This window comes from Setaria italica, chromosome II (assembly GCF_000263155.2).
Source record: "Setaria italica strain Yugu1 chromosome II, Setaria_italica_v2.0, whole genome shotgun sequence".
Classification (NCBI taxonomy): domain Eukaryota; kingdom Viridiplantae; phylum Streptophyta; class Magnoliopsida; order Poales; family Poaceae; genus Setaria; species Setaria italica.
This window is the reverse complement of record NC_028451.1, coordinates 3498604-3515812: the sequence shown is the minus strand read 5'-3', so window position 1 is coordinate 3515812 and position 17209 is coordinate 3498604. Positions and strand designations below refer to the sequence as shown.

General features: G+C 42.9%; 3 protein-coding genes across 5 annotated transcripts; 2 read left to right on the top strand and 1 right to left on the bottom strand.

Annotated features, from left to right (window-relative positions):
* LOC101762088 (salutaridine reductase) lies at positions 1 to 2612 on the top strand. Its single transcript, XM_004955494.4, has 5 exons — positions 1 to 136; positions 257 to 503; positions 971 to 1036; positions 1424 to 1618; positions 1988 to 2612. Exons 1-5 carry the CDS (start codon positions 102 to 104, stop codon positions 2366 to 2368), a joined length of 924 nt encoding a protein of 307 aa, XP_004955551.1. The 5' UTR covers positions 1 to 101; the 3' UTR covers positions 2369 to 2612.
* Positions 2613 to 6651: 4039 nt separating this feature from the next.
* LOC101761412 (large proline-rich protein bag6-A) lies at positions 6652 to 15716 on the top strand. Of its 3 annotated transcripts, none has more exons than XM_012844070.2 (16): positions 6652 to 7066; positions 7816 to 7938; positions 8671 to 8788; positions 9306 to 9386; positions 10273 to 10385; positions 10501 to 10542; positions 10616 to 10678; positions 10843 to 10927; positions 11006 to 11187; positions 12037 to 12201; positions 12289 to 12360; positions 12444 to 12555; positions 13112 to 13492; positions 14318 to 14652; positions 14738 to 14844; positions 15243 to 15716. In XM_012844070.2, exons 2-16 carry the CDS (start codon positions 7822 to 7824, stop codon positions 15253 to 15255), a joined length of 1986 nt encoding a protein of 661 aa, XP_012699524.1. In that variant the 5' UTR covers positions 6652 to 7066; positions 7816 to 7821; the 3' UTR covers positions 15256 to 15716. The 3 variants fall into 3 exon arrangements, with proteins under 3 accessions (XP_012699524.1, XP_012699523.1, XP_004955550.1); XM_012844069.2 differs by having other exon boundaries at positions 6673 to 7066; positions 7819 to 7938; positions 10616 to 10756; XM_004955493.3 differs by having other exon boundaries at positions 6674 to 7066; positions 10616 to 10756.
* An 877-nt stretch (positions 15717 to 16593) lies between these two features.
* Positions 16594 to 17209, bottom strand: LOC101760611 (basic blue protein). The gene is made up of 2 exons (XM_004955491.2): positions 16966 to 17209; positions 16594 to 16878 (listed from the first exon to the last, which is right to left on the bottom strand). Exons 1-2 carry the CDS (start codon positions 17138 to 17140, stop codon positions 16625 to 16627), a joined length of 429 nt encoding a protein of 142 aa, XP_004955548.2. The 5' UTR covers positions 17141 to 17209; the 3' UTR covers positions 16594 to 16624.

Genomic DNA, 17209 nt, shown 5'->3' with positions numbered 1-17209 from the left:
TGGCCGGGCGGCGAACCATCGTCCTCTCGAATCCCAAAGGCTTTAGGTGCTAGCAGTTCCTCCCCTCACGCCCGCGCCGCCCCGATCGGAGAGGAGGAAACATGGACGCGACCATCTCGAATCCGTCGATCAAGAGGTACGCCGGCGGAACCCGCCCTCCTGCCCCACTCCAGTTTCTGCCACCAGGCGCCGAGCGAGTTCCCCCCGCCCGCTGATTCCGTGAGCCCGTCGGCGCTGCCGCGCCGGGTGCGTTCAGAATCGCGCTGGTCACCGGGGGAAACAAGGGGGTCGGTCTCGAGACGTGCCGGCAGCTGGCGACCAAGGGGCTCAAGGTCGTCCTGACGGCGAGGAACGAGGCGAGGGGGTTGGAAGCGCTCGAGGCCATCCGGCGCTCCGGCGGCGTCGCCGAGGTTTTCTTCCACCAGCTCGACGTCACCGACCCCTCCAGCGCCGCCCGGCTGGCGGATTTCGTCAGGGGCCAGTTCGGGAGGCTTGACATCCTGGTATGGCCTCCCCTTTGCATCTCGCTTCGCTCGGTGATGTTTTCTCCATGAATTTGGGGAAGTAGGAATCGATGCTGTTCCAATATACTATTGCTCCGGCTGATTTTTTTTTTGACTGAATTTGGGGAGTAGCAGAGACACCGGCAGAGATATGCATTCCGTTTTGCTCTTTCTACTTAAATTGAACTTGGTACTTTAACATATAGAAGTGGCAACTGACCTCATACTCTGTTGTGCTGAATTTTGTTTTAGACAATCAGCAGCATTCCCAACAAGGTGGAATACTTATAAACTCTATTCTCAATGCTTTTTTTTTTGCTTCAAAGTTCCAGAAAACCATGTATTGAGTGAACTTATTGTGCACCTTTTGCGTTTCTGATTTATCACACATTAGTGTTTGAATGAAGTGATTGTTCACTGAATTATTTGCAATGCATCATCATACTTTCTCGTCTTGTTGCATGTAGATCAATAATGCTGGGATTTCAGGTGTTGACAGAGATCCAGTTTTGGTTGCCAAAGTCAAGGATCAGGTACCCTTAACTAAATCAAAATATTAAATTCAAAGTACTGTTGTTTTGTAGGAGCAGTTTGTGAGCAATTCCTATGTAATTCATACATTTCACAAGAAAGTAAAGTTAATGTAGCTGTAGTTGCCTGTTTCTATAGTTGTTTCCTGTTTGTCTTTCAAGAGGTTGACATGTTATGTGGTAAACATCTTCGTTTGAGTTTGACAATCCTTAAGTTATTCAATTCAGCCAGCCAGCCACCAGGTTCAGAAGTGAATTGCATGTTAGACTGTACCTTCACCTACAACCTGACTATTTACTGAATAACATGATTATATATGTATGCAACACTAAGAAAAATAGAAGTATCTGTTTGATTGAAGAATAATAAATATTTTTATGCAAGGATAGGTTGAAAGCATGGATGTGAACCAGAGAGTTGAATGGATGAGAGAAAATTCAAAAGAGACATATGAGGAAGCTAAACAGTGTATGAGGACGAACTACTATGGTGCCAAGATTGTCACAGAGGCACTGCTTCCCCTTCTTCAGTTATCCTCCTCTGGAAGAATTGTCAATGTTTCGTCAGGCTTTGGACTGCTGAGAGTAAGTCCTGTAAATATCAAAGCTATTGAACACAGGTCATTGTCAACTACTAAGGCGCCCTTTGTTTTGAGTTTTTTTTTCTGTTGCACAACAACCAATAGCCTTCCGGAGAAGCATTCTTGTTTGTGTCCACATTCCACAATTTTCTTTCAGTGCAACTTGTAACGTCTTATGCAGATGCAGGCACCAGTAGAATTTTTTTTCTTTTTTTAATGGTGGTTTCTATATTACCACAAAAATTTAAGTGATGCCACTGAACATTTCTACTGGGGGTTGCATGCAATAAAAATGTACACTTTGTTTTAGTCCACTTCCCTTGTTCTTGTTCACTTCCAGTTAATGAAGATCGTACCCTTTCTTTTTTAGCAGAACTTCAACAGTGAAGAACTTAGGAAGGAGTTCGATGACATAGACAATCTTACTGAAAAGAGACTGGAGGAACTGTTGGATTTGTTCCTAGAAGATTTCAAGGCCAACTTACTAGAGGCACATGGGTGGCCAACAGGTGGATCTTCAGCCTACAAAGTTGCCAAAGCGGCCCTTAATGCATACACAAGGATTCTTGCTAAGTATCCTACACTGCGTATCAACTGTCTGACACCTGGTTATGTCAAGACCGATATGTCTATGCACATGGGAGTATTGACACTTGAAGAGGGTGCTCGCAACCCTGTGAAGGTTGCTCTCTTGCCTGACGATGGGCCAACTGGTGCTTATTTTGATCTGAATGGGGAGGCGTCCTTTGTGTGATCATATTATATATGATCATATCTCTCTTAGTTTCAGAATAAAAGAAAGGGTTATAGAGTAGTTGGTGCCCATAAGTATTGTAGTTTGACTTGTGTACTCAAACTAGCACGCTGAGTACATCGTAGAGCTCCACACCATGATTCCTCATCTTCTGTATGATCTCTCTTTAGACGTTTCACATTTGCAATGGATCACTGATCTCTCTGGAGAACTTTGCATATTTTCAATGGACCACGCTTTTCAATGGACCATCGTGGAGCTCCAAACACCATGTTCGGCCGGCGGTGGGCTGCGGCGCGGGACGCGGCTCCCTCGCGGGCGACGGCCGGCACGGGACGCCAGCGTGCAAGTCCTCGCAGCTTCGACTTGCGACGTGAGGCGGCTTGCGCGTGCCGGCGCTGGCATGCGGTTTTAGCGGCACCCTTCACATGCGGCGTGCAGCAGCTCGTGCACGTCCTCCGATGGGACCAGGTCGGCGTCGGCTAGAGGAAGGACAAGCGAGGCTAGAGGAAGGACAGCATGACCTGTTTTTATCCTTCTCTCTTTAAAATCACGTGGTGGAAAAAAACAATTGCTCCCTGGTGGTTGAAATCATGTTGATGTGAACCTGGTTATATTAATTTGGATGAAGTAAGGGAAAAGGAGCATATAGATTGCACAAAACAAAGAGGAACATGTTTTATGATATTGTGAGGCTGTGTTCGATCGATGTTTGACCTGCATGCTTGGAAATACTAATGCAAACACTGTTGAACCACCAGTCCCTATAGGTCACAGTTGTATATAACTCCTTTGTTTGCCCAATATTTTCTGATAAACTAGAAGCATACATGAATTTTTTTTAGAAAGAATGTATTTTTTTTCCTTTGGATTGGTGGGACACATCACACATCAGCTCATGACAGACATTGCAGAGGTCACCTGGTTTGGTTACCTTTTATATTTGGGGAAATGTAGTAATATGAGTATGGTCCTATTCATAAGTTTCTTGCATTTTGTATTGCCAACAGGGCTGGACTGTGGATGGAGCGCATGCTCAGGGAGCACCTAGACAGAACCATGAACGAATCTTCAGTCACTTCATGTGAGACTTTAGGAAACCTATCGATTTCAAAATTAGAAGGTGATTTGGGTGATTTGATAACATCATAGAATGGTTTTTTATGTTTAATTTAATCCAGGCGGTGATATTCTATGTGAATCAGCTTTAATAGATTTGTTTTTGCATAAGTTAGAACTGCTATACGCAAGGGCTACCCTGTGCATGAAAGAATTAAATGTGATGTTGCCATTTGATCGAGGAAGCTAAAAAATTCAACGCCACACGGTTGTCACGGTGTCAATTACAGAACATTGTGATGCAGGTACTTCACTCCAGGAGTTCTCGAAATATAAGATAATTTTCAAAAACTATGTGATGCAGGTAGAGGTTTGATGGTTCAATAAAAGATATGTTGCCCTTCCCATGCCGATTGGCCTAGCCCCCTCTGGTGGCTGCTGGCACCCCCTTTGGGTGGAGGTGAAGAGGTGCAATCTTCGTCCCAAATCTCCGCCAAGGGGTCCTCATAGTGCTCGCATCAGGGTTGGAGGCAAGGTGCCGTCTGGAAAGCTCATGGATCGCAAGTTCATCATCTTCTCAAGTGATGATGAGGCACCGACGATGAAGAAAAAGGCCATCATCGCACAACAAGGCGTTCAGCAACAGTCCGCAGGATCAAGTGCAAGAGCTATGTGGAGAAGACGTCCGAGTACTGGCCGGTTGACTATGGAGGTGATAGCGACTTGGAGGACGATAGAGGCCCTGGATTGTGGGATGCTGTAGGCCATGACGACAAAGAAGATTCCAACACGTACTGAGATTGGGCTGATCAGATGAAGAAAAGCAAGGAGGAAGAGGAACGTCATCAAGACAAGGGTAAAGAGAAAGATCTAGAAGACGACAGGCCAAAACCGAAGGAGCATGATCGTACGTGTTGTACCGCTTGCAGGAACAACATCCACTACCTCTTCGATGCCATCGACGACATCAAGCATAAATTGCAACCTCTGGATCAGAAGGTTGAAGACAGTGATCGCCATCAAGATGATGACTTCAAGTTCTTGCAGAGGAACGTGAGGAAGCTCTTCGGGATGTGCGGCAATATGAGGAAGAACAGAGCTAATGGCGAAGGAATCAGTGAATGTTTCGTGCGAGGAGTGCAGGCTGCGTCACTAGGAATGTCAGACGACCTTTGAAGTATCTTTTTTACTGTAAATTTAGGTTAGGTGAAGAAGACGGCAAATGCACCCGCATTCTATAGCCCGATCTGGCAATTGTCCAAATGTTTATTTTTTCAAAGTCTTAGTTTCGCATATCTAAAATTCTTATGGGATTGTCCACTGATGAACGCAGTTTGAAACTTTCTGTTACTTTCAGGTTCAGGGTATTGTGCTTTGAAACTTTCTGTTAGTTACACTTAGTTTACATTAGCGATGATATGCTATATGCTCGTTAGTGTAAACATTGTGGATCATGTTCTTGTTACTGTCTATTTCTATCATGATCATTTTAATATTTTGGATTAAAATAAATCGTAAAATGCCTCTGATTCCAACAATTCAAAAACTTGATAGGGCTCTTTCAGTAGTTGGCTTTGCTGCACAATTGAAACCGAATACTTTTTATGGAACAAATTATAAGAGATGTGTTGGTAAGATGCAACTATGGCTTGAGGCCATGAACGTGTGATTCATCACAGAAGGTGTACCTTTGGGGCCACGCATTCTCTACGGGGAGAGAGTATACTGATATGCTGACACCTTGTTTAGAGAAGCTATGATCAGTGTTCTTGGAGAGAACTTGGTCGATACTTACATAGAGTTTACCTCTGGCAAGGAATTGTGGAATGCACTGGAGTTTACATGGAGTTTATTTATTATTACATTTTATATGGTATGCAATCCTTTTTTTATCACGTGCGTGCGCATGTGCACATCCACTAGTCTTTTATTAAAAAATCGAAGGATTCATCCGAACTCTTACCTCCTAAGAGCAACTCCAAAAGCTCCCTTAAAATTATCCCAAAACCTTATTTAGGGGAAAAACAAACAAAAGTTACCTCCAACAGCTCCCCAATCTTTCCCATAAAAATGCGCGTATGCTAAAAACAATTCAGTTGCCCCGCATATATGCGGGGTCCGGTTCTTCCCCAATAGCTCTGAACACCTTCGTTCCTCACCGTCGATGACAGGGACGGGCGCCACCTGCTCGGCGTCGGCGTCGGCGTCCTCCTCCCCGCCCGTCTAGCTGCTCTCCTCGTTGATCCACCGCAGCTTCTCCGCCACTTGCGCCGCCTCGACGTGGCGGGACCATGTCCTGCTCGGCCGCCAGCGCCTCAAAGGCGCGTCCTCCCTCACGCTCAGCGACTACGCCGGCGATGGTTTCTACGACGACGAAGAGGAGGAAGAGGAAAGGATGGAAAGCCTCTGGGAGGACCTCAACGACGATGACGCGGCGACCAGCCGACCCCGAAACGACGACATGTTCCTAGCAGGCTCCCTTGACGTGTCGCGCCGCTGGTCCGTCGCCGGCGGCCCCAACGCCACCCAGAGTGTGAGGAGGGCAGCCAAGGACCAGCGCAAGACCGCTTCCGCAGTGTTGGGCGCGTCGAGGAGCTCACACACCGGGGCTGATAGTGATGATGCGCGCACTTAGGAGGATGTTCATGGCGCACAAGGGCAAGAGCAGGGTGCGCATAGACGAGCAAGGCGCCGCCTCTGCATCGGCTTCCTCCTTCCTGCAATAAAAATCCCTTCAACAAAGGATGAGCGGATGCATTCGAGGGTAACATCGCCGGGCACAACGTCGACAACAAGCTCTCCGGTGCCGCTGCCACACGCCTCTGGTGGCGAGCGCATCAAGGGCAACATGGACCTCGCCGGGTGGCGCTGCTGGCTCCAGTTGGCGTGCGCCAACAGCGCCTGACTACTCTGGGTTGCTGGAGGAGGAAGAAGAAAGAATGAGACGGGGGGAGAGCACGAAGGCGCCGGGTCGGGCCCAATTTCGATGATATGGCCTATTTTGAAATATTGAGGCTAGCTATTTGTGATCTCCTATGGGTTGATATGTTTTTAGGGGGAAAAACTTTTTGGAAGAGGCTCAATACAAAATTTTGGGAAAAAATTTAGGAAGTTGCTCCGAACAGCGCCCTTCAAAAAATTATTAGGGTTCCCTATAATTCATTTTTGAGATTGGAGGATAGGTAGTTTGTTTGGAGCGGCCCCGACGGAGCGGCCCGCAAAAATCGACGGGACGGCGCCATCCGGCATCCGCACTCACGCGCGCACGCGCGCGTCACGCGCGGGTTTTCGCTCCCGAGTCCCGACTCGCTCGTCTCCTTCCCGACCGATTCATTCGCTGCTCCGTCCTCTCCGCGGCGGCGCATCTGGAGAGCGGCGGGCGCGACGCCGTGCGCCGGTGACGCAGCCGCGGCGGACGCGCTCCCTCTTCTCCGTCCAAGCAAGCGTCCTCTTCTCTCCCTCCTGCACGCATCGGAGGGGAGGCCCTCCTCTCTCGTCTCGTCCGAGGGGACCCCCACCTGCACGCATCGGAGGGGAGCCCAGGGACGCCACCGCGCGCCTTCCTCTCTCGTAGGCCGCTTCTCGTCCCCGCTTCGTCTCTCCTCCTCGGCTGCCGGATCTCGGTTCTCTTTGCCCAAGGTAAGTAAACCCTAGCGGCCTAGCACCGTACATATGTTTTTTTTCCCTTGTCAATTTCTTTGCACTACATGTGAACAAGTTGCCATTACGATGTGATATGTGTTGCAATGCAGAAGGTGTAGCAAGGCATTTTCAAAACATTGCAGTGTACATGGCTTCGTATTTGTGGTTGGACATGACTTGATGACATATTTGTTATTTGTTCAATACTCATGATCGCACTTGAAAGTTCGTTGTGACATCACCGGCCTTAAATCCTGGATCCCCACCGCTGGCATGCAGGGTGGGATGCCTATGTCTTATGCAGCTGCTGTAAATCTTGATTGTGTTGGTCTGACGTGTGGGTTGGCGGAGCAAGGGTTTGTGTTGTTTGTGGGGACTGACGATTGGGTGGCGTCCTAGGGGATCCATCTGTGCACATGCCGCATAGGAAAGTCTACTAACTTTAGGGATTAGGAACGTTCCTGATGATGTGGTTATTCCTGTATTTTACACTTGGTTATTGAGTTGGCCTTTTCTCCAGATTCCTATAACAATCCATGTGAACTTGGTTGAAGAAACAGATGCTTTTTGATACTTGCATCATCATAGAGACAAAAATACCATGGATGGTTAGGCTACAAAGTCCCATGGAATACCAACATGCAATTGAGTTCCCCTTTTATTCCGTTTGAACTGATTTTATCTGGTAAAACACGTTACATGAACTACCTGTTGCTTTTCATGCATCTAAATTTTTCTTACTACAGGAGATCATGGAGAGTACTTCAGATGTGCAAATGCAACATTGTGCTGAAGATTCAGAGACTACAATCGAGATCAAAATCAAGACCTTGGATTCTCAGACATACAATTTGCGTGTGAATAAATGTGTATGTTGATGATGCATATCTCACAAACTGTTTGCTTGTACAAATACTTAACATAATTATTACATGCATGTTATTTGCACTGTTATTTTTGGTTGCGTACTTTTGGTGAGAAGGTCAGGGGTTCCTCCATGCAAGATTTGTTCACGATTGTAGTGTTTTCTGAATTACACATAAATGACTAACTTTTTTGAAATATTTGAATGTGCATGTAAGATTATTAATTAAATAGTCTTACTCATTTGGATATGTGCATGTAAGATTTGTATTGTTCCTCAAATTGTCATAAATTAGCACAAAAACTGTTGAGTAAAGGCACCTGGTTGTAAATCAGAAATTGTTTTGAAAATTCAACTGTCATCTGGTAGCTAGTTGTCCTTTTCCATCTAAGTAGGTAGATTGTTTTTGTTTGAAGCATTTATAGCTTTGATAATTTTATCTGTGGGCCCTGGATATGTTTGTGCACGTGGCCTTATGTGGGACTGCGTGCAGTAGAGTTACCTCTTAACCTCACTAAAAACACAACAACAAATGATTTTGGAAAAATGAAAATAGTTGTTGTAGTGATTATGGGTTTTAATATTAACCTCTGCGCTCTTTCGCTATATATTTTGCTGGAGACTGCAACTTTGAAACTAGAGGGTGCATAAGTGCATGACATATTTTTCAAATATTGTTTTAGATGTTTTTGTTTGTCAATGCATGCCACATGCTAATTTGTTGTCCCATTTGCAGGTGCCGGTTCCTCTGTTGAAAGAAAAAATTGCTACTGTAACAGGAATATTGTCTGAACAACAACGCTTGATTTGCCGTGGGAGAGTCCTAAAGGATGATGAACTCTTGTCTGCTTATCGTATCCTTATCTACTTAACCTTGCATTCTTTATTCAGTTTTTCTGTTTGCTTTGTAAGATTTGCTTACTCCATGTACAGAGAATATGTTATGTATTTGATTGGTAGATGACATCAAGCATATTAAAAACTTCATACATCTGTGTTGGGGTTTAATTTGCTACCACTTTGCAAGAAAATCTGCTTTATTTTTTTCCCATGTTCAATTTTCTTTTATTCGGTCTCTTTAGTTTCAAATATTCCCTCCAATCCAAAATGTAATGTTTTGGAATTTTTACTGGTTAAACTTTTTTAGCTTTACCGCCAAAAGTTGTAGAAATAGAGAATAACTGTTGGTCAGAAGGAAAATCTTAACATTCTTTCTATCGTGCTCAGTGCATTGATAAGCAATATGGATAATTCACATCTGTTTTATGTCGCTGTGAATCCTTTATATTGAGCATAGTATCAACTTTTAGTTTCTGAGGAGTTTACTCATCATTTATCCAATATGTTGCTTTTCCCTAATGACATTTTTAGATGTTGAAGATGGTCATACATTGCATCTTGTTGTTAGACAACCAGGCCAGTCAGCTCCATCAGGAAGTGCAGGAACTGAAGGTCTGAAATTCTAAGAATTGTAAATTTTGTGTGGACATTAACCAGTTACAAAATTAAAATTGAATAAAGCATATTTTTTAATGTCAGTGTTTGAATATTGCTTTCAAGGTGTCTGATATTTTTGGATGTATTGGTTCTGTTATGCGGTCAACCTGTTGAATTATGTTGTTACCATGTTCAGCTAATGTCATCAGGATACTATTTATATGTTTTGTTCACATGCTATGCTATAACAGTGTTTTGGTGGCTTACATCCTTTGACAAATGTTGTGATTGTCATGATCGTCAAGTTGTTCTGGTTTCTGTGGTGGAAGCTTTTGCCACAACACACTTTAGTTTTTGTGTTCAACTATCAGTTTCATATACTACCAGTACTCCAAATACCCGAAGTATTATTATTAGGTCTGTTTTCTTCTAGGAGCAGACACAATTTAACAAACGTGCCATGTACTAACAGTGCTGCCTTCAGTTTTTGTGTAGTCATGCTTATTTATGTACTTATCCAAGATGTAAAACTCGCACTTCTAAGTTCATCTAGTCCTAGTACAGGCCCATTAAGTTGTAGTAGTATTAGTTTTGAATGTTATCTGCGATGTAAGCTAATTTCATCTTTTGTGTTTTAGATCTTCCATATCCATGTTTTGGTTTGTGCTATTGACTTGCATGTGCTATATGGCAATTAACAATCTCAGTTAGAACTTCAGTTTGGAGCTAAACTAAGTTATTTGCTATTTGAAGGACTTGTCTGTGATGATCCAATCTTTGTTGGACTCCTTTAAACATAATGGGCATATTAGCATTACATTTCAGTGTTGCTTCTAGAACTATTCCATGTTCTCTTCTGGATATTAACTTCTATGCACTGTAAATTGGTACAATTTTACAGCTAATGCATCAAATTCTGGTCGTCGTCGTGGTCCCACAGTGGCAAGAAGTGTTGTACTTGAGGCTGTTAATGTGGATCCCGGGAGCAGTGAACTCCCAGCTTTTGTTGCCCAGGTGATATTAAATTCCTACGTGCATTGAGATGTTCTATCCCACCCTTCTTTTGCTGAAAAAAATAAATTTGTCATATAGCTTAATTATGTTCAAATTTGTCTTATTCTTTTGATAGATTCTCCAAAGCGTGCTTGGATCAATAAGCGCACAATCTTCGGTAATCCCTTGACCTAAATTAATTTAGATTGAAACGAAAGTAACTTATTTGAAAATGACTTCTCTGATGCTAGGGTGCTCCGGCATCTTCTGACACCAGACCTTCAGAACCTACACAATCTTCCATCCCAAATACTGTAAGAGTTGAACTTGACCAACAACAAACTCCTCTGCTTTTCCAGTCTGAGCCAGCACATGGGTCATCACAACCAAATGTAAATATTCGCTTGATTGATGTCACATGCTCACCTTGATTCCAAAATATCAGGATATAGTTTAATAATATATTCCTTTCTTGTAGGTAATCCCTGATGCCTTGACAACTATGTCTCAGTACATTGACTTTATGAGGGACTCATTTAGGAGGGAAGGCTTTAATCATAATGGTCTGACTTCGTTTTTCTATGAGCTACATCCATTATTTAATCTACTTAAGGTTTACCTCCATTTCTCTTTTTCTACAGGACAAGCAGAGGGTAATGTGGAAAACAGAACTGCAGGAAGTACTAGTGTTGGTGGTACACAAAATCAGGAAATCCAGCCTGAATCAACTTCTACACTTGGGCTTCATACTGCATCTTTGCTAGCTGAAACTATGCACTCTACTAGGCAAATTATTGTTGAACAGGCCGGTGCATTGCTATCTGTAAGTAACATCTTTCAAACTCTTGGTGGCACCGGCTAGCTAAATCAAGCTGCTTGATGTATAGTTTAATGTCTTCTGGTCATTGCTATTGAGTTGAGGATACTGTGCATTACTTGATCAGTACTGATAATAAACCTCATATTTGTCTGATAGTAAACATATAAAATTTTCAATTCTTCCTACTTTGGTGCTGGTATAAATGTTCCCTTTTAATCTGTTTTACTATAATACGGCAAAATTGTGTTTGTAGATCCATGGACCCTCAATTGTCACTTTGTTAAATCCAGTCACTAATAGTAGACTAAAATCAAAAGCTCTACAGTGGCATCCAGTCTCTTGGTTATCATGCAATTTTGTGTACCATAAAGTAGCTTATTGAAATAATACATTGCATCCTTGTTGATTAAAAATGGAAACATAGACCTTCGATGTCCCCAGTTATTCTTTTTAAATGTCTTTATTATCTACTTGGCCGATTTTATAGTATCAAGGAAACAGTGCGGTGTTGATCATGACTGAACTATAAGAGTGCTTTTATTTGGTAATGAGTTATCTGTTCAGTCAGGAAATTGAAGCAGAATCCAAGTGTGTTAAGTCCTCATTTCGACATGTATACTGCAGCACTTCAGTAATGAATATTTTTTTTCAGTGATCTGTCCCTCCCCCACCCCCCCACCCCACCCCAAAAAAAACAAAAACAAACAAACAAAAAGATTCTTATGCATGGCGATGCATTTTTATTTGAAGTTTGTTGCATCTATTTAATTATCTGCTTATATATATTTTTTTGTCATTTTCAACCGAACATCACTACATCTTGAAGTTAATACTCTTGTTGAATCAATCCAGCAACTCTCAGCTCAATTGGGAGATCTTCAGAACGTAACTGATCCTGCAACACGAAGGGACCTTCAAAGCAGTGCATTTCGCTCAGGATCTCTCCTTCAGAACCTTGGTTCTTTGCTTCTGGAACTTGGCCGCACCACAATGCTGCTGCGTATTAATCCTGCATCTGTAGGTTTTTTGTGGCAACTGTGCTGAACTTATTTCTGCTTGGAAATTATTTGTACTTTTGTATTGATTTATTTTACCTTCTTTCAGTCAGAAGCGGTTGTAAACTCTGGACCAGCTCTTTATATATCTCCATCAGGGCCTAATCCTCTTATGGTTCAAGTGAGTTATTAAAAGTTCTAATTTTAGCATTTACTGATGATCTCCTTGTCATGTTTGCCCATGTGCTAACTTATTTTGTTCAGCCTGTTCCATTTTTTCCAGGAAGGTCTGTCCAAATGGGTACATTATTTTCTGGTCTTGGTTCGCAAGGGTCTGTTTTACATCCAAGAGATGTTGATATCCATGTCCGTACAGGTGAGTAATGTTATTATCGTCTGTTACAGTTTCCGCTTGGTATGCTATCATCTTGCATGAGGCATCACATTTCTTTGACTGAATTTACATATAATTTTTTCACATCACGTCTAATTTTAAGTATGCTGAACTCTTTCATATGGCTTAACTGCCCTTTTTTTAAGACTAGTGTCAATCAAGATCATGAATGGATTCAGTATCTAGAATATTAAATAAATAGATATATTTTCATCTATGGCATTTGAGGTGAACTTTTCATCTATACCGCCTGCCCGTGCCAATGACATGTAGAACCAAACCCCACATGGCATTGGCTAGCTTGGTGGTTTGGATGAAAAATGACCCTAAGCGGTGGTGTGGATGAAAATCCCTCAAATAAATAAGTACAAGAAGAGTGGACCCACCAAATCGAAAGTTTGGATGTTCCAGTCTCTAGCAGGCCCCTCCCCCTCTAAAAGAAACTTGATGTATCTTGATACCTGTTTTTTCTTGAGTACACATTTATCTTGTTACTTTGGTTATGGCAGTTGTTAATTGTGTTCTGTTTTGTTGTTAGGTGGGTCCGTGCCTGTAGCCAGTACTAACCCAAGTGAGACGGCTGGTGCACAAGCGAATAGGACAGGAGAGGCTTCGCATGCAAATATTGGTGAAGCATCTGCAGGGGTTGCAGGTGGCACTCCTTTTTCTGTTGAGTCTGGAGTTAGACTATTGCCACTTAGAACAGTGGTTGCCATGCCTGCTGGTATCAGTCGTGCTCCATCAGGGTCTTCTAGTGGAGGTGTTGGTATTATCTATCCACTGATCACCAGAGTTCGACAAAGAGCAAACACTATTGGTAACGATGAACGAAATGGTCAATCTCCAAATGAACCTGCTCGTAGTAGCACCCATCCTAATCAACAATCAATTCCTCAGTCATCTCAAGCTCATGAAGCAGGTGAGTTTTCCTCACTTCCATCTTTTCCTACCTTGTTTTTTTGTGTTGCATTTATTCAATATAAACAAACTAGGGCTCAATAGGGTTGGACTGCTCCTAGTTGAGTTGATACTGAATCTGATCTGGCAGTGACTTATTTAGTTAGCACTTAGCAGACTAATCAAATCGAGCTAATATTAAAGATTTTCTTTCAAAGAAACTTCAATTAACTGATAACTCGAGTCAAATTATTGGCAGCCATTACATAGACAATCTAGCATGTGATCCTATCATAGCATGGGATTATGTGACAGTGAGTTTCCTCCTAAGGCAGTTAAGGAGTCGTACAGAATTAAAAATGCGAGGACCAGCTGAACAGGATAGAAATCAGATACAATTATGCCCCGTTTTGGATTCAGGATAGCTACCCATCTGATTTAATATTACCTGAGTACTCAAGAAATGTGCTGAGGCAGTGCAATAGTCTTTATGATATTCCATTTTTTCTTTTTAAAATTTAAATAATTTGTATACTAAATGTGTTGATTAGTACTTAAATATTACATATGTATATTATTTTTTTACTCCGAATCTGATAAATTAGTTATTAATTTATGATATTATGGAAGCTAACATCCAAGTACTCAATCTGATTGCACCCGCGGTTCTATATGAATGTGCACTACCTTTTCTTGGTCATACTTTGTTTTCTAGATGCTTTTCTGAATGAATGTTTATGGTATTATTGAACTATTCCTTATTCTGGTGTTTGATATTTTTGGTTCACTTCCTGGTCTTATATGCTTTGTTTTACTTTTCTAGATCATCAATTGATTTTTTTTGCAGGTAATCTGGAATCTGTAGCTGATGTCAATGTGGGAAATGGCTCTGAGACCTCACCTGGGCAGCAGAATGGCCTGGTCACTCTCTCTCAGATAATGGACCTTCTTGGATCAATGCTCCCTGGAGAAAATGTTAGAGGAAATAGCTCGAGTCAGCAAGCACCAACGTCTTCTGCTGAGCAGGTAGATGGTAGAAATAGTGCAACAACACAAGTGTCAGGAGCCAGTGAGGAGGCGCTACACTTTGCTAGCATGGTCAGACAAATTATGCCATTTATCTCCCAAGTTGAAACACAGAATCAAAGTGCTCCACCAGACACTAGCAGCACACATGCACAGGCAAGTGCTGCTTCTGCTTCTGCTTATCATGTTTGATAGAACATTTAATCTCTTAATTGGTCTGTGACTTTGGTACTGGATTCAGGCTGCATCTGGGAGTGCAAACAGAGCAAGGGATGACCCAAGAGATTCTACGAGTTCCCATCAACATAACCGCGACCAAATTGATGAGCCTAATTCTAAAAGACAAAGGTGTGACACTGACTAGTCATTATAAATCAACTGTAATGCTTTTCTTGGATTTTTTTTTCTTGAACACGCTTTTCTTGGATATATTTGTCTGATCTTTGAACTTTCATTTATATGGGATCAAATGGTACCCCTAGATAGTCTTGGAGCCTTTATATTCTTTAGTGGTCTAGTAGGAAAAACACCTCCAATGCAACATTGGGATACTACTGTAGTTTTCAGTTATTGATCCAAAGTGGAGCTTGACCTAATTGAATAAATGTTTCACTGCATCATTGTCCCCTCAGAGCTGTGATTGGCTGCTTTCATTTCCTTAGAGCCCCAGCTGCTTTCAGTTCTTTAGAAGACCTCAAGACTTGTTATTTGTGGACTAATCATTTTTCCTCTTAACATTTTTGCAGATTCAGCGACTGATTCAAATTTGCTTGAGAGATGAGAATCTTGCCAGTTCTTGCTTAACCCATCAAATTGTCAAATCGGGAGTTGAGGCAAATGGTGACGGTATTGAGACAAATGGATCTAGCTGTAGTATATAGTTGGCATTGAGGACACTGGACGAGGCACCTATGCTTATCTTTTTGCGCATCTTATAAGCTGTTATTTTTGAGTGCACAACCGTACATGCCGGCATCCGATCTCCAATATGTAGAAGCTTAATCTATCCGGGATGGAATTATTTATGCGATAAATCAAGCCTCTTCTCTGGTGGTTCTAGCCGGAGCATGTGGAGGACTTTTGCAATCAATAATATCGTTATGAGAATGTATAGTTTAAGTTTGTATGGTTTATTAAACATATTGTTGTCGCGTGCTATTGCTTACACACAGAATAGCTCGTTTTGGTATTGTTCATAATTCAGTGCAACTCCGTTGGAATACGCAGGGCATGTTTTGATATTTCAGGTTATGTTGCCTTTGCTTGTGGGCGCTAGCAAGGTGAGTAGTTGAATTTCGTTTCCTCGAGCAGTCGGTCCAATCAGGCGAGGGATCTTAACAAGAAATTTTGGGGAGCTTGCAGGTTGCAGTTGCAGCGCATCCTCGAAATTCAGGTGAATTTGAACATATTAGACTGGTTAGCCGAAGCAATTGCTCGGGCTGTTGTAGCATTTGCGTTAAAAGCTCAAATTTATTGCTAGTTGCACCGTCATTTTTAGCAAAATTGTATGTCCAAATATGTGCTTAATTGATCCTCCCTCTGTTTTTAGATTCAAACTTTGCAATCTTTGATCAATAATTTGACTATTTTTTATTTTTATAATGTAAACTTTGTATGGTTGGATTTGTAATCAAATATACTCTATAATGCATAAATAATATAATATAAGATAAATGAATCGTGGTAGTGTTATTTGAAAGATTATGTCAAGTCACACCATGCTTTATAAAAATAGACGAGGGATTATAAAAATAGATGGAGTGAGTACGAGACAACGATAGTACATTATACGGTTTCTTGGTTTCCTGGTGGTAATGATACGACACTTTACGTCCCTTATTCTCTTGTTACAGTTGTTTGTTGATGTGTACTCTGATCAGTGACACGAGGGATGAACAAAGAAAAGGAGACGCATGGTTGTAGATGTGTCATTGTATCCATGGCTGCAATTATTTTCCAGGTTTTGGACCTGAAGGAACGAGAATGCTTCTCATCCGTAAGGACAGAAACGTCGCATAATAAGCTCAACAAAAAATAAAGCATGCACGGAAACTAAAGCAAACTTTAATTTATTCGTTCAGTTCATGTGCTAGGAAAGCTGCTGGAAATGGAGTTCAGAAACAGGCCACTAGAACCACCCCGGCGCCGGCGCCGGCGCTGGCACCAGTGCGCCGTCCTCGACGTCGATGACGAGCTTCATGCCGTTGGCGCAGTGGCCGGGAACGCTGCAGAAGAACCACATCTTCCCGGGCTTGTCGAGGGTGACGACGTCGTTGCCGGAGTTCCACGTCGCGATCGCGTTGGCCATCAGGTTGCACGCCACGAAGTCGTCCTTGTTGCCGACCTGGACCACCGTGTGCTTCCCCTGGGGGTACATGAACACTGCGAGAGGGAGGACAGGTAGAGCCGCCAATCAGCTACTATGCAACGATTTCTGAGAGGAAACAACTGAGCGCGCCGTGCTCTTACTGAGGGCGTCGCCGACCGTGAACGTCTTGCCGTCGGCCCAGCCGGTCGTGTTGAACTTGGCCCTCCAGCCGCCGTTGTCCCCTACCATCCATTCCGTGGCGGAGGCCGGCGCCGGGAGGCAGGCGGCGGCGGCGACAGCCGCGGCGGCCACGAGCAACACTAGCCTGGACGCCATTGCTGGTCTTGGGGTTCTTAATTATAAGTCGGAGCCTGCTTCCCTCGACACTCTCGTTCGCTGTTTATA